The 21651-nt window shown below is 53.6% G+C and overlaps 1 protein-coding gene across 4 annotated transcripts in view; it reads left to right on the top strand.

The window, feature by feature from the left end:
- ATP2A3 (ATPase sarcoplasmic/endoplasmic reticulum Ca2+ transporting 3) overlaps positions 1-17134 on the top strand; it is a 33677-nt gene extending 16543 nt beyond the window's left edge. The window contains exons 9-21 of one of the 4 annotated variants that reach the window (XM_042914853.1): positions 168-256; positions 432-534; positions 1795-1926; positions 2320-2445; positions 3638-3856; positions 3972-4307; positions 6326-6546; positions 7466-7668; positions 8259-8344; positions 12179-12312; positions 12733-12850; positions 13356-13473; positions 16527-17134. In XM_042914853.1, the coding sequence (XP_042770787.1) occupies positions 168-256; positions 432-534; positions 1795-1926; positions 2320-2445; positions 3638-3856; positions 3972-4307; positions 6326-6546; positions 7466-7668; positions 8259-8344; positions 12179-12312; positions 12733-12850; positions 13356-13473; positions 16527-16546 (1905 nt within the window). In that variant the 3' untranslated portion in view covers positions 16547-17134. Of the gene's footprint in view, positions 1-167; positions 257-431; positions 535-1794; positions 1927-2319; positions 2446-3637; positions 3857-3971; positions 4308-6325; positions 6547-7465; positions 7669-8258; positions 8345-12178; positions 12313-12732; positions 12851-13355; positions 13474-13824; positions 15802-16526 lie in introns of those variants that run through there. The other 3 variants (XM_042914854.1, XM_042914856.1, XM_042914855.1) reach the window with 3 other exon arrangements.
- The last annotated feature ends 4517 nt before the right edge of the window (positions 17135-21651 follow it).

Raw genomic sequence — 21651 nt, forward strand, 5'->3', positions numbered from 1 at the left:
CCTGAACCCTACCCTTAACACTGTATCTCAGACCTTGGCAAGAGGGAAGGCCAGTGGCTTTTCTGGGGGCCCAGAGAACCCCACCCTGGTATCAGGCTTTATTCAGACCGGTTGCCCAAGGAGGAGAGAGGTGAGGGCTTGCCTGAGCATGCTTCTCCGCTCCCCAGATGTTCGTGGTAGCCGAAGCTGAAGCAAGCTCCTGCCGTTTGCACGAGTTCACCATCTCCGGCACCACTTACGCCCCGGAGGGCGAAGTGTGAGTGCTGGGCGAGGGAGAGTGGGTGGGCGTGGTTTCCTGGTGAGCTGGGCTACACCGGACAGACGGCTCCGAGAGTCGTCAGTGGGCGAGGCTTCCTGGGGGCGGGATCAAGAAGCTGTGCGCCTCCCAGGGGCCGGGCTAAATGCCCCGGTACTGAGACCCAGCCCCACAGGAGGCAGGCGGAGCAGCTCGTGCGCTGTGGGCAGTTCGATGGGCTGGTGGAGCTGGCGACAATCTGTGCCCTGTGCAACGACTCAGCGCTGGACTACAATGAGGTGGGCCCCAGCTCCCTTTCGTGACCTCCCTAGTATCCAGGTGCCCAGGACAGACGCTTCTCTGAGTCTCAGAACTCCCAGGATTGGCAGTCCCTTACCCTTTGGAGTGCCACACCCCAGGGGCACTGCCACCCCTGCACAACCCCCCACTGCCATTCCTTCCTCAGACTGGCTTTAGAACCAGTGCCCTAAGTGCCTTAGGGCTCTTGGACTGTGGGGGACTGTAATGTAAGGGACTGTAGTGCCAGGGTGCCTAGAGGAAGAAATTAGGGGAGCAGGGCTAAGGAGGGTGTTTAAAGTAGAAGGCACAGCCCGAAAAAGGCCCATAGGTCAGGAGCAGCCTGATGTGATGCAGGCATTGAATGCCCTTGACTGCAGCTGGAGCAGTAGAATGGAACATGCAGGAAGACACTCCTACCTGAGGGAAGGACTTGACCACACCAAGTCAGGTCCCATAACGAGCTGAGGACAATAGTGAGCCACCAAAGGGTTTTGAGCAGGAGAGTGATAATGGTCAGGTCTGCATTTACGAAAGATCAGGCTTCTATGTGAAGGATGGAACAGATAGGGCAAGACTGGATTCAGGAAGTCCTGTGTGGTCCTCCAGGTCGGAGAGTTGCTGGCTGGGGCTTCAGGGAAAGGGGAGAAGGCATAGGTTGGAGAGAGAATTAGGAACGAAACTCCTGGGACTTGGTGACTGGTTAGGTGAACGAGTCGGAGGATAGCTCCTGGTTGGTGTCCGGGCTGGGAATGTCACTGGAATGGCAAATACAGGGGGAAGGGGAGGTGGCCTGAGGGTCAGTAAGGAACCAAGTCCAACAGGCAGCTTGGAGTTCAGGGGAAAGGTCGCTGCCAGGCTGGGCACTGGAAGTCAAGCACATGAAAGATGGGGGCAGCAGGGAGCGTAGGAGGCCTCAGGGAGAGAAGATGGGAGGGGAGAAGCAGGGACCGGACAGCAGGGTTTAGAAAGAGGAATCTGGGAAGGAGGCTGGGAGCATGCAGAGCATGAGGTAGACGGCCGGGAGAACACATGTTCACTGATGTCAGGGAAGGGTCAGAAGGGAAGGGAAGCATCAGTGTCGGATGCTACTCAGACCTCATGTCAGCTGGGCTGGGAAGGGTCCAGAGGCCTGATGCAAAGGAGGTTTAAGGTAACTGGCCAAGGGAGCTCTAGGGGTCAGGGAGTGAGTGGGAGGTGAGGCTTGGGGGTCCACTGGAGGCTTTCCTGCTCTTCACGCCCTGTACTCTGGGCCCCACCAGGCTAAGGGCGTATATGAGAAGGTGGGAGAGGCCACGGAGACAGCCCTGACTTGCCTGGTGGAGAAAATGAACGTGTTTGACACCAACCTCCAGGCCCTGTCCCGAGTGGAACGAGCCAGTGCCTGCAATGCGGTGAGTAGAGTGAGAGCTCTGGCCACAGGCCTCATAGCGGGGGCTTCTGGGCATCTAGAGAAGGGAGGGAGGAAGGCGAAATCTTGGGAGGCTTCTGGGAGGAGGAGGGACTTCAGACGCTAGTAAGACTTCGCTAGGAAGAAAAGAGAGGAAAAGACTGAGTGTGGGCGAGGATTCAGAGTTGGGAAGTACACAGCATGGTCAGGAAGTGGCAACCTTTTGGCATTTCTCAGGCTGGAGAGGGAGATGGGGGCTTCCAATGCCAGGCTCAGAGGAGGATAGGCACCATCCCACAGGGAGCAGGAGGCTCTTCGTGGGATCGGACAGCTGGAAAGAAAGCAGTGAGACTTGCTGGCTCTGCCTCTCACATCCTGACCCTCCTGGGCCCCGTAGGTCATCAAGCAGCTGATGCGGAAGGAGTTTACTTTGGAGTTCTCCCGGGACCGGAAGTCCATGTCAGTGTACTGCACGCCCACTCGCCCTGGCCTGGCAGCCCAGGGCAGCAAGATGTTTGTGAAGGTGGGGCCTGCCTAACTGGCCTAGGGCCGCTGCCCATGTGGAGTCCCTGGGAGATCCGATCTCCAGTGTTCTAAAGAGCCAGTGACTGCAGCTGTGGGAGACCAAGGGAGCTGTGAGGCCCACGGTCAAAGCAGCGGATCCAGAACGAGGGTGGTCAGCCTGCCGTGGGGCACTGGGAGCAGGATCTGGTCTTGGTGGAGATAAAGGCGGGGCTAGGCACCAAGGCCTGCCCCTCACCATGGTCGCAGCTCTGGGCTGAGAGGCACTGCCTCACCACATGACCTTGGGGTCACCTTTGCTCTTCCATGGGCCTCAGTCTCCCCATCCAAATGGCAGGATCAAGCTGGAAGGTCTCGGAAGCCTTTCACCTCTGATGAGGGGCATTGAGGTAGTTGGTGCCCATCTTTGGTGCTTCATGTTTTGGCAGCTGAGTCCTAGAGAGGGAAGTCTCCCATCCAGACTTCTGCCCATAGCACTGTTACTGTCACTGCTTTTCAACCTGACGTAGGAATCACAGCCCTAACTTCATGCTGAAGTGGAAGTTTTAACTTCTTTTGAAATGAAAAGGCTTCTGTATTGGGATCTCAGGCTACTTTGAAAACTTAGCCACTTTGAAAACTCTCCTCTCCTTTGGGGAGAGGGAGAAGGCATGACGAAGGGCCCAGAAGCTATTCCCAGGCCCGGGGTGAGACCCAAGGTGAGACCCCAAGGCTACTGAGGAGCCTGTCACCCCTGTCACATTTTCCCAGGGCCACACCCACCACCCCTCAGCGTGGCTGTGTCTCTGGTCCCCAGGCAGGGCTCAGCCTGCTTCCCGTTGCTGAACCCCCCTACAGAATTGGGATCCTGGTAGCACCAGGTTGGCAGGGAAACAGGGCATGTAGGAGGACTGCCAATCCTATTCCCACCCCCTGCCCCAGATGCTGTAGCAGACCTTCTCAGCTCTGGATTGGTGGGGGGAGGGGGCCTCCCCACGGGCAGCCACTACCCCCCATTTCTTTTGGGTTTCTCCCAGTGGGGCCCCCTTGGTTTCCAATCTGAGCTTCCAGAGAATGGATTCTGGTCCATGCCTTGCTGTATGTCCCCTTGGATGGCCTTTTCCCATTTCTGGGCCTCAACTTCCTCTGTTGGGCAAGAGGGAAAGGAGGGGTCCTAACTGACAGAGTTACCTCTCCCCTCCCCCGTGACGCAGGGGGCTCCTGAGAGTGTGATCGAGCGCTGCAGCTCAGTCCGAGTGGGAAGCCGCACAGTACCCCTGAACGCCACCTCCAGGGAGCAGATCCTCGCCAAGATCCGGGATTGGGGCTCCGGCTCAGACACGCTGCGTTGCCTGGCACTGGCCACTCAGGATGCACCCCCAAGGAAGGAGGACATGCAGCTGGATGACTGCAGCAAATTTGCGCAGTACGAGGTGCGTGCCAGGGCAGGGCCCAGGGCTGGGAGCCACGTGTCTCCCTGCCAGGGCCGGGCAGGTAGCAGCTTGAGCGTGGGCCCAGGCCCCACTTGCATCTGCGCCCTCCCTACAGATGGACCTGACTTTTGTGGGCTGCGTGGGCATGCTGGACCCTCCAAGGCCCGAGGTGGCTGCTTGCATCGCACGCTGCCACCAGGCCGGCATCCGTGTGGTCATGATCACAGGGGACAACAAAGGCACAGCTGTGGCCATCTGCCGCCGGCTTGGCATCTTCAAGGACACAGAGGATGTGGTGGGCAAGGCCTACACGGGTCGCGAATTCGATGACCTCAGCCCTGAGCAGCAACGCCAGGCCTGCCGCACAGCGTGCTGCTTTGCCCGTGTGGAACCTGCACACAAGTCCCGAATTGTAGAGAACCTACAGTCCTTCAATGAGATCACCGCCATGGTGAGGCCACAAGATGGGAGCCTAGTGGAGGTGGTGAGGAGTTGGGAGGGGGAGGAGGGTCACTGACCATAGAGCTTGGAAAGAGCAACCCGTACAACATCTGCCCCTGCTTCATTCTTATTTTTTTGGCATTTTATTACAAAAAGTCTCAAACACAAAAAGAAATTAAAGTAGTTTTTTAGTAAACATCTATAATATCCGCGATCTAGATTCTACAAGTAACGTTCTGTTATATTTGCTTTGCACATACCTATCCATCTATCCATCCTCAATCCAGCTTTTCTTAAGTAAATTTCAAAGTAAATTGCAGGCATCAGTACACTTCACCCTCACATAATTTAGAATGCATACTCTATCTAGAGAGCAGCATTTCTTTGTGGTTCTATTTTTTTTCCTTTTTGAGGTAAAACTAACATGCAATGAAATGCACAAGTCTTAAGCATAGCATTCATTTGACATGTTTTGATAAATGCAGACACACCTTTGGGTGTCATCCAAACTCTTATCAAGATAAGGAATATTACCATGGAGACATGAAGTTCCCTCATGCACCTTCCCCATCAGGACCCTGTCCCACAACAGGCCATTTCTCCACCATAGATTGTCTGTCCTAGATTTTCACATGAATGGAATCATATAGTATGTATTCTTGTGTGTGGCTTCTTTGTTTTGAAATATATCCATGTGGCTTTGGGTATCAGTAAATGATTGCTTTTTTTTTTTTTTTTAAGCATTGAGTAGCATTCCACTGTGAGTCAGTTTACTTATCCATTCACCTTTCGATGGACATTTTGTTTGGGCCCAGTTTTTGTTTTGTCTCATTCTTGATTACTAACCTATTCATCAACACTCAGCTGACTCTTGAACCCAGTCTCACCCCTGACCTGGCCTCTGTTGACCTCCAGCCCCCAGTTCTTTACTTTAATGCTGACCTGTGATCCAGTCTTGACCTTGATACTGAGCTGGGCACCAATCTTGACTTGACTATAATTATAATCTGGTTCTTGACTTTATTTTTGACCTTCATATTGACTTGGTCCCTGACCTTGAACTTGACCATCTTAATCTTTTTTTTTTTTAATTTTTTTAAAATGTTTATTTATTTTTGAGAGACAGAGAGACAGAGCATGAGCGGGGGATGGGCAGAGAGAGAGGGAGACAAAGAATCCGAAGCAGGCTCCAGGCTCTGAGCTGTCAGCACAGAGCCCGACGTGGGGCTCGAACTCACAAACCAGGAGATCACGACCTGAGCCGAAGCCGGAGGCTTAACCAACTGAGCCACCCAGGCGCCCCTTGACCATCTTAATCTGATTTTTACTTTGGGTCAGCCCTAAATGGGCTGCAGTCTTGACCTGCACCCTCACCTGATCCTTGACATTGACCTTGACCTCCAACCCAATACTTTTTGTAGACCTCAACTTTATGTGGCGTCTAATCTTCACCTTGACTGCAACTCCAACCTTGTCTGTGACATCACTCCTGATGTGGGCCATAACCTTGATTTGGCCTTTGACTTTAACTTGACCTTTGCCTTAGTCTAGTTTTTAATTTTGAGTCTGAGTCCAGTGTGACCCTGACCTTCACCTTGGCTCCAGCCTTTACCTTAACTATAACACCCACCTGATCCTTTGCCTGGGTCACAACCTTGACCTCATCCCTGACTTAACCTTAACTTTGCCCTTAACCTCAGCTTTGTATTTTATACCACATCCAACCTGAATTTCATCTCTATCCTCATCAGTGACCCACTGTCATCCCCAAGTCCATCCTCACCATCTTCTCTGACCTTAGAATTGACCTTCTCTTCAAATTTGTCCTTGTCTGCAACGCTTGGCTTCCCCCTCAGCCTCATACCCCAGCCCAATCTCTGAGCTCATTCTCAACCTCACCATTTGTTTTGTTCAGCTGTCTGCTTCCTTGGGGACATCCCCTGAGCTTAGGGATAGGCTTAGTTGAGAGGAGTCAAGGAGGTGGAAGAGAAGTTTCTCAGGCATGGTCCTACCTACCTTGGCCCCTAGACTGGAGACGGGGTGAATGATGCCCCGGCTCTGAAGAAAGCAGAGATTGGCATTGCCATGGGCTCCGGCACAGCTGTGGCCAAGTCGGCAGCTGAGATGGTGCTGTCAGATGACAACTTTGCCTCAATTGTGGCTGCAGTGGAGGAGGGCCGGGCCATCTACAACAACATGAAGCAATTCATCCGCTACCTCATCTCCTCCAATGTCGGCGAGGTTGTCTGGTGAGGCCCTGCATTTCTTGTTCCCAGCCCTCTGGACCAGCTCTAGGTCACTAAGGGAAATGCCTGTTCCTCGGATGGGGCTGTAGGGATAGAGGAACACATGCCCTGCCCTGGAGGCGGCCTTCTAGGACCTCATCTCAAGGAGGGCAGGGCCTTGTCATTCTTCCAGAGGCCTTGGTGCATCCCGGCCCCCAAGGAGATACCTAAAAAGTCCCTGTCATCCCTCTAGCCATAATCCCCACACTCACAGTTGCCAAGATGGGAGAACTAGCGCTGCTCTGGGGCAGTAACGTGTTCACGTGTGTGTGTGAGTGTGTGCACACAGGTGTGTGCAAACATGGCGTGTGTACCCGAATGAAAGGTGTGGGCAGCCATGTGCATGTGTGCTCTTGTGCATCTTGAGGCATAAGCAGAAGCACGGAGGATTTGTGCCAGCATCTAATTTGTACACATTTAGGTTCACGTGTAAGAGATGCCTGTGGGGGATGGTGAGCACATGTTTGCTTGGACACATGTGACTTCTGTCACCTCTGCTTGTCCGGGCAAGCATGTAGGTGTTTGCTTGTGTTTGTGCGATTGTATGGCCTGTGCTGTTTTTACTTCTGTCTGCGAACAAATTGTATGTGCTCAGGCATGCATTGTCCACATGTGTACATGCCCTAGAGAGGAGCTCTGGCCTAAACAGGAGAGGCCTAAAGAGCAGAATCATCCAGCCTCCAGAGCTGAGATTAGGAGGCACGAGTGGTCCAGTGTGAAGCAGAGCCATGGATATGCAAGTCTCACTTGTGTGCACACATAAGAGCTAGAAAAGTGAGGTGGGGCTCCTGTGAAGACAGTAGGTGAGCTTCCCAGGCTAGAGTGTGAGTAGGAGCCGGGCTCTTCAGTTGCTGGGCCCTAGAGCCTCTGACCCTGGTTCCAGCATCTTCCTCACGGCAATTCTGGGCCTGCCGGAAGCCCTGATCCCTGTGCAGCTGCTCTGGGTGAACCTGGTGACGGATGGCTTACCTGCCACAGCCCTGGGTTTCAACCCACCAGACCTGGACATCATGGAGAAGCTGCCCCGGAACCCTCGTGAGGCCCTCATCAGTGGCTGGCTCTTTTTTCGATATCTGGCTATTGGAGGTGAGTGGGGCCCCAGCCCTCAGTGGGGTTTCAGGAGCTTCCTGAGAGCTTCTATCAGGGATCCTTGCAAACTGCAGACAGTATGACTCAGCCTGGCATAGGCCAAAGGAAGCTGTGTGGGCTCATCTAATGGAAAATACTAGAGCATTCCTCAGGCATGGCTGGATCCAGGCCTCAGTATCACTGGCCTATTTTGGCTCTGCCTCAGCTCCATTCTCGGACAGGTGCTCCTTGAGATGGAAAGATGGCTGCTGCAGCTGTAGCCCTCATGTTTACTCTCTTACAACCCCCAATTCAGCAGAAGAGAGAGTATCCGTCAGTAATATAATCAAAGTCTCAGGTCTGTTCTTGGCCCACATTGGGCCACCTGCTTATCTCCTAGCCAGTCACCATGGCCAGGGGTGTGGCAGATGTTGATTGCCAATCAGGGCCCACCACTGTCACTAAGGGTAGGTGCTATAAACCACATGGCTCAGAGAGGGAGAGGGCGGTTCCCTGACAGAAACTCAGGGCATTTTTAGGAAGGGGAAATGGATGCCAGAAAACCACAGCTATCCACTATAGCCAGCTTCCTCCTGCCCTCCTTGCAGTGTACGTAGGCCTGGCCACGGTGGCTGCCGCCACCTGGTGGTTCCTATATGATGCCGAGGGACCTCACGTCACCTTCTACCAGCTGGTAAGCAAGGATGGCCAGGGACTCTGTTGGGGTTATTTCTGAGGTAGAACTCACTGCCCAAGTTGTTGGAGCTCCAGGGGAAAGGGATCTGGAACTCCACGGTTGGCCAATGGCTGTCCCTCCCTACCCCCATACACATACATAGACATCCACCATCTAAGGAGCCAAGCTCAGAAGCCACTGGAAACTTAGAGATAGCAGCCCGGCCCCAGAGCCAGAGAAGCGGTTACTGCTTCTCCCAGTCATTTGGTTAGGGGGCTGCCAAGGGGCATAAATGCCCAGAAGTATCTTGCCTTTATCAGGGAACCCCCAAAACATTGAGGGTTCAGAGATATGTAGAACTTCAGGTGGAGGGTCAATAAGGAGTTAAGACGGGCACCTGGGTGGCTCAGTTGGTTAAGTGTCCGACTTTGGCTCAGGTCATAATCTCACGGTTCGTGAGTTCAGGCCCTGCGTTGGGCTCTGTGCTGACACCTCAGAGATTGGAGCCTGCTTTGGATTCTGTGTCTCCCCCTTCACCGCCCCTCCCCCCCCTTCAGAAATAAATATACATTAACTTTTTCTTTTTAAATAAGGAGATTAAGAATGGAGGGAAGAATCTGCCAGGCTCTCCCTCCCCACCCCACCCCTATAACAACATGCTTCTCAAGAAAGGGATCCACTGACCTCTTGAAGTCACCTAGCTGGTACATGCCCACCACAGGGCTGGCTTAGCTCAGCACAGCTCTGAACTGAGCAAGCAAGGAGACCCCTCAGCTCTGTCTGTCAATCTGACCCTCTGTCTGGGCATCTCCTTTGCTTGAAAGAACCTTTGCAGTGAATCTGGCAATGTCAGCTTTGGAATTCTCATGTAAAGCTGAGAGCTGCAGGGATTTGGGATCTTTTTCCTCTGAGAGTGTCTGTCTTCATTACCTTCTTGTAGATAGAAGAGCTCAAAAGAGGGACCTGACTCATTGCCCCATCCTCCCTGGGGAGGCTCTGTGATGATTTCAGGCATTCTCGCAGTGTTCATATCTAGGTGCAGTCAGCTCAGGGACGGTTTTCTTGTACCCACCAGCCCTGAAGCTCATGGGCTCTCCTTTCTTGCAGCAGTGCAGAGCATAGGCCCATGCCCTCATCCCAAAGGCTCGTGCCCCCAAGCCCTTGGCAGAAGGCTCGGGCCAGCCTCAGGCACCTCTGCTCATTTAGCTCCTGTGGGAGCAGCAAGATGCAGAGCAAGGGCGTGCTCACCATCCAGCTGCTGCCTTCTTCCAGCATTGTCTCAATTAACCTCCTTTATCTATACATCTCAAATCTCCCAGGATCCTCCCACCACTGTGCTCTCAATGTTTCTTCTGAGCCCCAGTCCCAAAATTCCAGCTGGATACCTCCTCTGAGGTGTCCCACAGGCCCATTGTATTCACTAAGTCCAAGATCAGATCTATCACCTTTCCCCAGATAATCCCTTTCCTTCATCCCCATCTCAGTTCTACTGCCTCCCTGGTCACCCATGCCAGCCAGACAGCTGGGGGTCGTGGTAGACACATACCCCACGCCCACTACGAATTAGTCGCCAGTCCCCTTGGTGCCAACTTCCCAACTGTCCTCAGGTCATTCCATTTCTCATTTATCCATCTGGTTAAGAAATGGCTATTAAGCACCAACTGTATGCCAGGCACAAATTAGTAGTGACCAAGCAGGCAAAGTCTCTGGAAAGAGCTGGGAAGAGCATGGCAGTGGGCGTTCACATTTTAAGGTGAGAAGTGCTGCAGCAGAGAATGCAGGTGTCTCTGAGCCTTGGAGGTGGTCAAAGGTTAGACCTCAGGTAGAACTTTCAGCTTCAGATGCTGGTTTCAGCAGAACTGACTAGAGCCTTCTCCCCCTCCCCCACGTGCTTGGTTCCTGAAGAAAGCTGTCAAAAACGCAGCAGTGACTAAGAGCACAGAGTATGGAGCCTGGATCCAGGCTGCCCGGGGTTCAAACCCTAGTTCCACCACACACCAGCTGTGTAATTCTGGACAGGCTACTTAACCTCTCTGTGTTAGTTTCCTTATCTACAAAATGGATAATAATAACAGATCTGCCTCAGCCTCATAAGGCTATCAGGAGGATTAACTGAGTCAATGCTTGTAAAGTGCTTAGACCAACATCTGGCACATAGTAAGAGCTATGTACGGATGAATTAAGTTAATGAAACACAGAGGAGGCCTTGCAGCATAAGGTAAATAGGAAATAGCCAGAGAGGCAAAGGGAAGGAATAGGCAGAACACTGGCTTCACCCAAAGAAACAGGCCCCCACCACCACAAGGCTCATGATGAAACTAGGAGACTGAGGTTTCAGCCCGATGTACCTTCTAATCAATTCAGGAGGCCACTCTATGACCCATGACCTGGGGCATAATGTACGCATGTGGCAGAGGCACACAGGTAAAACCCAGAAGGTTTAAACTGGACAGTGTATTTATCTATTGAAACTCTTAGTGTGATCCTTTTTGTATTTTTTCCCTCTGCACATACATAAGGATCTAGGCGTGCACATGCCTGAGTGGGAGGTGTGTATACGGCATTTGTATGTACATGTGTACACAGGCCATTGAGATCTGGAAAGGCGGGGGAGTGGGGGGGTGCTGACCACAGTGGCACAACAGGCAGGGGCATTTGGTCTTCTTGCTCTATGATCAGTGCCAAATAAAAACATGCATTTGTCCCAAATACTGGAGCTCGATTTGGGGAGAAAATCCCACTGCTGACTTAAATGAGATAAGAACCTCCATCTCTTTGTTAAAATAAGAAATCTGACCAAGCCTTAGCCTTTTGTAATTTTTTATCCTGCATGAGGGAGAAAAGGAAAGTGCTAGCGGCCCCTTCTGGCTGAAAGTCACCTTACCCATATTTATGCAGTGTGGGAAAACAGGGATGTATTTACTGGACAGGAGCTCAGACAGCCGGTCATTTTACAGGCTTCTCTTTGAGGGTTATTTTTACAGCATGTGATTCCAGTTTCTAAACCTTTAGCTTAAAAGATCTCTGTGTTCAGAGGAGAGTCCAGAGAACAAATTTATATTATTAGAGAACAGAGCTGTTTAACAGTTATGAACATTCACACTCATCCCAGCAATGCAAAAGAGAACAAGCCAGAAATTCTCATACATGGCCTCAGCTCAGCATCTTATCACAGAAGAATCTGTGAGCAAAGTTTATGAACAGGAAGAAAACTCTCCCCCGGGACTGCAGGGGGAAGAGCCACTTCCCTTATCAAGCCCCGAGAGCTTCTTCTTCATTATGAAGAAGCTGTGTAGTAAGCCTGCACCTAGCAATTCATTAATCCGTGTTGTAAGCAAAAGGCAAGTGTGGTAGAGCTCAATTTCAGTGGCAGAATTGGAGGGAAGTATGAGTGGAGTCTTATTTAATGGTGATTAGGAGTACATGCAGCCTTTGTCTACCCACCAAAGGTGAATTCTATTCAAACAGTTTGGCTGATTGGTTTTCATAGGCATTTATTTATTCTGTGGTCTCAGGTAATCACCACCCTCAGTCCTGCATCCCCAGTATTCAGGGCTCCCCAAGCACCTTCAGGGTAATGCCTGCATCCTCCCTCTGATCCCAGGGCCGTCTGCTGTCCTCCCCATCCTAATGCTAGCTTCTCCTTTCTCTGGAACAGTGTAGTACCTCTGACCCCATCCTGGGTAGGCACCCCTCCTTGGGCCCACCCCATGGCAGCACCCTGCCCACTGGTTGTATTATGTCCTCAGATATAGGCTGAGGACGGAGTGAGGCTTCCCTCTTCCCCCACACTGGCCCCTCCCTGACCACTGTTCTCCCCAACCCCACCCAACCCCACCTTGGTGCCCTCAGAGGAACTTCCTGAAGTGCTCCGAGGACAACCCACTCTTTGCTGACATTGACTGCGAGGTCTTCGAGTCACGCTTCCCCACAACCATGGCCTTGTCTGTGCTGGTGACCATTGAAATGTGCAATGCCCTCAACAGGTGGGCTGGGCTGAGGGGCCCGGAGCGGGTTGAGGGATGGGGGGTGAGGCCTAAGTGTGGGGGCTGAGGATCAGAGGGGTCCAGAAGAGGGTTTTGAGGATGAGTGGGGCCAGAATTGAGATCTAGGGAACAATGAGGGCCAAGACTGGGGTCTAAAGAAACGGAGGGGCCAGGATTGGGTCTGAGGGACAGAGAAAGGAGGTTCAAGCTCTAAGGACAGGCTGCTGGGGGGCTGAGCAGACAACTGTGACACATCCCTCCCAGCTGCACTGGCCTCCCAGAAGCACTCCAGCCTACAGGCCCAATTAGGGAAATTCTGAGGCTCAGGCCACTCCCTGCACCTCCACATGGGTGGATGGGTGCCCACCGCAGGGCCTGCTCCCATCCGGGCCCAAGATGAGTATCCTGTACCATTGGCAGCGTCTCGGAGAACCAGTCGCTGCTGCGGATGCCACCCTGGCTGAACCCTTGGCTGCTGGCAGCTGTGGCCATGTCCATGGCCCTGCACTTCCTCATCCTGCTGGTGCCACCCCTGCCCGTGAGTTTCTGCCCGACTCCAAACCCCTTCTGCAACAGGGTCCAAACCTTCCTTTAACATTTCTGGCCCTGGGTTGGTCACTGGGCCTCTGTGGACCCTTTTGCTATGGAAAGCCTGGAGGACTGGGAGTGGGGAGATCTGAAGGTGCTTGGTGCACACAGCCTGTGCTTCAGGAGCCCTCAGACTTGGGGAACAGAAGAGGTGGAGACCAGACTTCTTGTTCTGGGGAATTTCCCAAGGCTAGGGCAGGAGGAAACACTATGCTCTTCCCCAGTACAGAATGCCTCCCACTTCTCAACAGGCCCAACAGGATTTGGTCCTTGGCTAAGGGCAGGGGAGGGCACTTCTGGCAGGGGAAACAGAGTGGACAAAGATCTGGAGGTGGGACCTCAAGGAGCATCTTGGAGTTGCTCATGTCCGGTCCATTGCAGCCCAGGTGTATGAAGCAGGTGGATCGCGGGGACATGAGAAGTCCTTCCCTTAACCAAACCTCCCCACTCCCCAGCTTATTTTCCAGGTGACCCCACTGAGTGGGCGCCAGTGGGTAGTGGTGCTCCAGATATCTCTGCCTGTCATCCTGCTTGATGAGGCCCTCAAGTACCTGTCCCGGAACCACGTGGATGGTGAGTAGGAAGCCCCAGACCCTCCCCACCCTGCTTGCCTCTAGTCTGTTTCCCTGCCCGCTTCCCTGCCTGCCTCTGCTCCCAGGTGGCAACGGGCTGGTGCCAGCTTCAACCTCCCTGTCTATACAGAGAAAGAAGTATTCTTGGATCACCAAGTAGAGGACAAGAAGGGGCTCTGCTCTGGTGGCTATGACTCATGATACCTGCAGGGTCTTGTGCTACAAGGGCACAGCCAGCAGGATCACTAGTCAGGGCCATGCTGCCTCCCTCTCCTCACTTGCCATCCACCCTGCATGGCCAGGCCCAGTGTGCCCTTCTCTGGGCCTTGGCCTCTGACTTCTCTGAACCCAGCCTGTCTTAATGCAGATATTCTCAGGGCAGTCTCCCAGGCATGGAGTGGGCAGCCACTGACCACCTCCAGGATCCCAGACCACACTGGATTGGCCTCTTTGGTGTTACCTTGTAGGAGGGTGGAAGAGGGCGTTCTCTGTTTCTAAGCTCACAGCTCTGGGTCTGCCTTGATCCAGTAATAGAGGAAGAATGGCAGGGTCAGCATTGGAGGCAGTGTTTAGAGGAGGAGGCTGGGGCATGGCATCCATCTGCCAGCTTCTGCTGGTGGAGGAGCCTGAGAGAGTAGGTGATTCTAACCTCCCAAGGACAAGGGAGGCACCATCTTCTCACTGCCAGAGCTGCCTAGAAATGGAAGAAGGCAGGGATGAGAAACTCCCTGTTCCTGGGAGTTTGAGCCAAGGCAGTAGCCCCGTGGCCAGATTGCTAGGGAGGGTCTGGATTAGTCCCAGCTATAGCCCAAGGCCTGCACTGGAGCAGCTGGGTCCTTGAGGGTCATCTCAGGCAGGAATGTGTCACGGCCCCAGGGGAGGGAGCCTGGAGTTGGGGGGAGGGCTATAAATAGATCACGTGCTTGTCATTCCATAGGGGCCAAGGCGATCAATCGGCTTCTGTCTCACACTGGCCAACCCTCCTAGACGCTGTAAACATTTTATCTTATTAAAGAGGCTAAAACAAGTTGGCCTTCTTTCTCTGGAGAAGCTGGCCCACCACAGGTCTGTCCATAGTGTGACCAGACCATTTAGAGGTGGAAGTAGGTGCTCAGCCAAAGCAAGGCCTTGTTGGGACCCACGGGTGAGGTAGCGGGAGCCAGACAAAGCATTTTGCCCCCAGTACGGTTCTTTCTGACCCACCCACCGTGGACACTCCTAGGGAGCTGAAGAAGGAGAAGTAGGACTGTCACCTAAAACTCCACCCTTGGGGGCCCAGGGCTTCTCCATTTCTGGCTGAAGCACAGAGGTGACCTACCAGGAATTCTGCTGGCCGGCCTTGATCACGCTATCTCACCTGGGAAGTCAGGCCTCATTGGCAGCTCGGGCAGTTTCTCTGTCTTCCCTGAGAGCCTTCCCTAGCAGCCATATCTGCTAAGGAGTTCAGCACATTTTCTTGAGAAAACTTAGAAGTGAGAAAATTTCTCGGCCAATGGGGAAAAGCCTATGTTTGGCACTGGCTGGCACATGGTGGAAGCTTCCTGGCCTGAGAGGAGGGAAGGCACCTAACAGGACAGGGCAGGTTGGAAGGGCTAGGCAAGAAGCAATCCCTGCTGGCTAAGGGTTGCAGGTGATTTCCAGAAGAGACAAGATCTAAGCAGAGGTTCAAACGGGGAGGATGGAACTTGGGGGTGAAAGGGCTGGGCTAGCATGGCTTGGCGTCTCTAGTGGGGCTGGGACTCAGAGTGCAGGGTAGAGAAGTGAGGCTACAGTGTGGAAAGGGCCTCGAATGCCAAGGTAAGGACCCTGGGCATTATCCTCATGGCAGTGTGAGCCACAGAAGGGTAGAAGCATGGAAGGGACTGGGGTAACCATGGAGGACAGATGGGAGGGTCAAAGCAGGGAGGCTGATGAGCTGTGTTGAGCTGGTCTAGGGGGAGACACTGAGTCCCAGCCCAGGGCGAACTGGTCCTGGGCAACACCTCCACCTCCACCATTAACCTGAGATGTTGACTACGGTTCTGGTGAGGCTTGGCTTGAAAGGGCGGTACCCTGCTGTAGGGAGTGGCTATGGGGCCCACAGGAAAGACTCAGGCTGGGCACCTGCAGCCACATCTGAGAGGTGGCCTGGTGTGTGCCTGCCACAAGCCCAGACAGCTCTGCCCTGTGTGGCTGCAGAGTCCCTTGGGCCTTCTAAAGCCGGATGGGGCGGGGGTGAGAGAGGGGACCCTGTTACATTCCCAGCCAGCCTGGTGGCCTTTTAGGGAAGTTTTACTGAGGCCTGATACTTATAAGCTTCCCTATGATTTATGAGGGATGTGTCCTGGGGAGAATTGCGGATGCCGGGTCATCCGCAGGGGGTAGGCGAGGGGGGGTGGTCCTCTTGCCCCATCTCTTGGCCATACCTAGGTGTGACTGAGCAGCTGTCAGGCAGAAGCCAAAGGGCCAGACCGAGGGGAAGGGAGGCCCAGAGGAGCTGATCTGGGAGAGTCCAGAATGCGAGGGGGGCTTGCACTTTATTCTGAAGGCAACGGAGAGCCATCAAAGGGGATGACAGGCTGGATTTGTAACGTGATGCCAGGGGCAGGAGGGTGATGGTGAGGTAAGATGGGGGCTAAGAGCAGGGCTGAGAGGACTTGAGGCACGGGGCAGCAGGAGGAAGAGAACTCGAGAGACATCGGTGGTAAACTCAGCAAGCCTGAGTCTGTGGGATGAACAAAGAGTTCATGCCACCAGTTTCTGGATGTCGTCATGCTAGGTAGTGGTTCCCCAAACTGAAAACTGAGAGGAAAATACGCCCTGGAGTGGGCTGGAGGTGTTGATAGAACATGTGGAGTGAAGGAGGCCCAGGGGGCATCAGGGAAATGTGCCTGGGCAGCAGCTGGATACGTGGAGCGGCATCAGAAGACTCAGTGGAACTGGGTCCCCTGACTGATACCGCGGGAGAATGCAGCTGTCCCGAGAGAAATGGACGGTGGGAGGGGCCAGACAGAACCAGTCTGGCTGTGTACCGTCACACATACATCTCAGCATACTCTCGGGTCTTTCTTCCAGAAGAAAAGGACAAGAAGTGAGTGCTGGGAACAGAGTGGAGTCTCCAGTGCGTACCTCAGCCTGATGATGCCCAAGCGTTCACTCCTACTCCCCACACTGCCATCACGCTCACCGCTTGCTCACTGGGCCCTGCCGAGGGTCTCTGTCCTCGCTTCCATATGCATGGGGGCTGTGCAACTCATGCCTCTGGGACTCTCCTGGGAAGTTCACCCCTGACGTTCCAGCTCCAGAGCAGCAGCCTAGGAGGGGCCTGCCCAGAAGCCAGAGCTGGAAGCAGATCCAGACATGCAGAGGCCTCTACCCCCAGATCTATGAGCACATTCTGGAGCAGGCACCCCCTTGCTTGGAGGCTGGGCATTTTACTTGGTCACTGGTGCTTCTGTACTGATGGAGGACTCCTGGAGTTCCTGCTAGCTCTGACCTCTCACTTAGTGCCTGGTCTGGGGCCTGGTCAGCGGGACGGGGGGCGGTGAAGGGGAGGACATCTGGGCCCAGCTGTGCACAGTGAGGGCAGACAACCCCCCTCCACTCTGCTCTTTTCCCACAAAGTTGGCACGTGAGGGTTTGAGCCTCTTACTGTTTATATGTGCAGGGGGTTGAAGGGTCAGTGGGAGGGAGATGGTAGTAGTGGGGCGGGGGGGGGGGGTGTGCTGGGTAAGGATCCCCTTCCCAGGAGACAGCTGGCTTGGCTGCCTCAGTTCTGGACACTCCCAGACTGAGATTTCCCTGTCCTAAGCAAATGAGACATGCCAAGTGTCGTTGCTGTCCAGTCTGCCAAGCAGAGGCTGGATTTGCCCTCCATGTCCCTGGTGCCTAAGACCCCAGACATCCTTGGGTACCTGATCACTGTGCCCTCTCAGCTCAACCCTGTGTGCACCATCCCACAGTCTGCATGGCTGGGTGATTCTGAGTCTTCTAGACTCTTGGCCTCACTCTTCACCTCCAACCCCACATATCCGTGAGCTGAAAGGATGTCACTAAGAATGGCTAGTTACCCAACAGCACTTACTCTCCCTCCCTCATTGCTGGAAGAATGTGTGTCCATCGTGGATCATGTTGGATGATGGGAAAAGAGCGTTTGATGGACATAAATGTTCTTTTAATTCGGCTCTTGCCCCTCTGGCAAAAATTAGGCATGGAAGAAAACAGTGGGTCAATGTACATCCTCACCCCTCCTGGAGAGTATACCAAGTGATTCTTTTATGTGTAAATCAAGACTCACATCCCTGTCCTGGTCCCCAGAATCAAAAAGCGCCCTTAGCCTGCCTTGCAGACAAATGGGCTCCAGGCTCTGTGGCCTCTTACCACACCTTTCTTCCCTCCCTCTCTCAGTCAGGCGGGGCTCCCCTGGGCACTAGCCCACAGAGATTCTCTGCTTTTGTCCTGCTGAAGGGAAGGGAGATCTTGAGGTGGGGGACGGTGGGAGGGCCCTGAACCCACCTGTTGACGTGAAGCTGGTAGAGAAATAAAGGTTGAGTGCCGGGGGCAATGGAGGATCATCACCATCTGTTTTCCTAATGAGTGGCTCCACCATCTGCCCATGGGTCTACCTGAGCTGTCACCAGCTATACCCACCTCACCTCTGGGAACAAGAGTCAAGGTCTGGGGTTCCCACATTGCCAGCCAGGGATTGCCCTCTTCCTCTGAGATAAGGCACTGACTTCCCCAGCCACTCCCAAATGGCAGAGACACAACTCTGCTCCTCACAGGGACAGCACTTGATAGTTGGTGCATGTGTTCAAACCCCCTGCACATGTTAAGACTCACATGTCATCAGTGAGGAAACAGGCTGGGAGGGGTTTATGACTTGGTCTGGGGCAGGGCTAGGCCTGGAACCTAAATATCAGGGGCCTCCAGCCCTGACTATTCTGTGGGTCCTGAATCTCTCCCTGAGGTTTCTCGCTCTGCTTCCTTGCCCTCCTTGAACCCCAAGGATGCCTTCAATTTCTGACCCTTCCAAGCCCAGCTCAAAGGCACCTCTCCATGGCTTCCTTCAGCTCACATTGTCCAAGAGCCTTTGAGAGGCTGCTTGATATTAACTCCTGACTCACCCAAGTGACCCTGCCCTCTGGGAGCAGGGGCTCTGCAAAAGGAATTAGCTGTGCGTCCCCATCTCCCTGATTTCCTTCCTCTGTAGGGAAGATTCATTCATGAAGTTTCTGTATCTAATCCTTTGCCCAGCTGCCTTGGGAAGGGAAATCAGGCCCTGCCCACAGAGCCAGAGACAGGACTGACTTTGGAATTTGCGAGCTGAGTACAAAATGAAAATGCGGAGCCCTTTGTTTAAAAAGTAAGAGTTTCATAACAGTGACAGCAGAGCATTAAAACCAAGACCAGGGCCTTTCTGAGCATGGGGTCCAGTGCACCTGCCTAGAGCACACATCCATGAAGCCAGCCATGACTGGAAGAGACAGAACTCGCCCTTAGGAGCTCCTAGACTTTATGTGGGGGGAAGGGCAAGATTTGGCACACGGCTCACAGCTGGAGCCAAGGATGGGCAGGATGCTTCCTTCTGCGTGGTCCATCACTAGGACTTCTCAGATCCCCAAACCTCTGCATACTCTGCATCTCCCTGGGTGCCCAGCCAGCTCCTTGAGATGGGCCAAGCCAGGGGTTAGGGCTCCATTTTACGGATAAAAGATCCCCAAGACTCTGAGAGCCTGACTATGTAGCTGATTTCCTCATGATGTATAGGCAGAGTGTGGAGCTAAGATGGGCTTGGGGGGCTTGCTTAGGAGACAGGGCAGCTCCAGGACTTCCATCAGCTGCTGGAGGTCATGGGCAGGCTGGCTTCACCTCTGCCCCCACCCAAGCCTGCACAAACCCAGCCTTGCCAGCCCACAGCATGGAGCCTGGCAGGTCAGGATGGAGCAGCCAAGGTAAACAGAGGTTTCCTACCTCACAGCCACTCACCGAAGAGGGAGTTCTGGGGCAAGCCCTGGCTCACTTTGCACTGGCTCAGGGATGGCAGCTGCCAAAATGTCCGTGGCCTTTTCCTGCCCCCTCCATTGGCCCATGTTGTGCTTCCCATGCCTCCCATGCTACACCCCTCACAGGGGTAGGAGAGACCTCGTTGGGGCCGTACCGGGAGAAATGGAGGTACAAAATCAGAAAATGACCTAACGTCCACACAAAGAACTGAACTCAACTGTCTGTGGCAGCTTTACTCATCACAGCCCCAAACCGAACACAACCCAAATGACCATCAACGGGGGAAGGACAACAAGCTGTGGTATGTCCATACGACAGAATACTTCTCAGTGAAAAAAAGGAGCAAGCTATTGATATATGCCACAGCATGGATGAAGCTTAAAACCCTTGTGCTGAGTGAAAGAAGCTCATACTGTGCAATTCCACCTCCATGAAATTCTAGAAAAAGCAAAACAAATCTAGTGACAAAACAGATCAGTAATTGGCTGGGGGTTGGGGAGAAATTGACAGCAAAAGAACAGGAGGGAACATTCTAAGGTGACAGATGACAGGGTGGGGGGGTGGGGGTTACATGCATTTGTCAAAACTCATCAAACTCTGTGCCTAAAATGGGTACATTTTATTGTATGTCAGTTACTCCTCAATACAGTTGGATTTAGAAGAAAAGATAGAGGTAGGAGCCCGAGGAGGTGGGTGGGCACGTGGCTGCCATGTGGGTGTAAAAGTTTCAGCAACATCAGGAGGCAAGGAGACAAGCCTCCCGAGGAGCGCTCAGTGTTTAGGGGGCAGGGACCTAGGTCGGCCCAAGGAGTCCCCATATTCCAGGGGCAGGAAGTGGATGGGGACCAAGAGGAAATGACTCAAAAGGATGGAGGAGAACCAGGGGGTTGTGATGCCTCAGATGCTGGGGAGAAGGGGCTCCGGCCAGGTCATGGCCCACAGCTGGGGAGGTTAGAAGAGGCCAGAGAAGCAGTGCAAGGTCTGGGAGAGGCCAACCATGAGGACCCCTGCTGTGGCCTCCCCATAAATGCCTGGCAGTGTCCCCTACAACCTCCGCTTGACAGTGTCTGTACACTGGCCCAGGGCCCTGTTCTGGCCATCATCTAAGGAGTCGAGTGGCGTTGAGCGAGCCCTGGGACACCGACGGGCCCGGTGTGGGGGACTGGCCTGAACTCTTCAAGCAGAGGTGTTATCCCTGCAACTCCGGGACCCTGAATGGCTAAGGAGACCATTGGAATCTGTGCTGACCCCCTTGAGGGCCTGGGCTGGCCTCCAGGACGGACACAGGCCCCCTCTACACTCCATAGAGCGGCTAAATTTAGCCAGGCAGAGGAGGCTGTCTTGGGGCTGAGGGCTTGGCAGCACTGCTTTGTCTCCCTACAAGGTCTGGCCCAATACCAGAGCCAGCCACTTGGCCTTTGGGCTTATAAGGTCTGGCAGCTCTCAAATACTGGAGTCTCGGGGTGGGCTCTGGGCCAAGCTCTCAGACTTTGGGGAGCCTCCTCTCCAGCCACTGGCCAGCATGGGAGCTACTTAGCCAAGGCACTCGATTTCTAGAGCCTCAGTTTCCTTATCTGTAAAATGGGGGTTTCGGTGCTTACATCACAGGGCTGTTTTAAATAAAATCTGTGGAGTGTGAAAGCACCACATCCCCTGTAAACTCTGACCCCTGCCCTGCCCACCCCTGCTCCCCACAATGCCTAGAACAATCACAGATGTCTGTCCCTGGGGATGCTGGAGTGGGGGCAGGGGCAGGAAAACATAGTCCGGGATGGAAAGATGCATTTTAGAACCAGTGAAAGATGCATTGATCCTATCAGCTGCCTCTCTTACTCTGGCAAAGTTACTAGGAAAAAAGAGATCTGGGAAGAGAAATGCAATTGCTTTTACTTCTTTTTCTTTGGGGCGTGCTCTAGATATGAAAACCTCAAGTGAAATAATCCTCCATGACAGTCTGTTTTCTGAATGTCAGGGTCAGAACTGAGGCTCTAACAGGAGCAGATGTGTGTGCTCCAAACAAGGGTGTCTGAGTAGCTAAGGAGACCCATTGGAGCCTTGTACCGAAACCCCTTGAGGGCCTGAGCTGGCCTCCAGGATGAGCAGAGGCCCCCTCTGCACCCCACCAGCCACTAAATTTAGCCAGGCAAAGGAAGCCATCTGTCCATTGGTCCATCTGTCTGTCAGCAAGGCTGGC

Source organism: Panthera leo, chromosome E1, assembly GCF_018350215.1.
Source record: "Panthera leo isolate Ple1 chromosome E1, P.leo_Ple1_pat1.1, whole genome shotgun sequence".
Lineage (NCBI taxonomy): Eukaryota > Metazoa > Chordata > Mammalia > Carnivora > Felidae > Panthera > Panthera leo.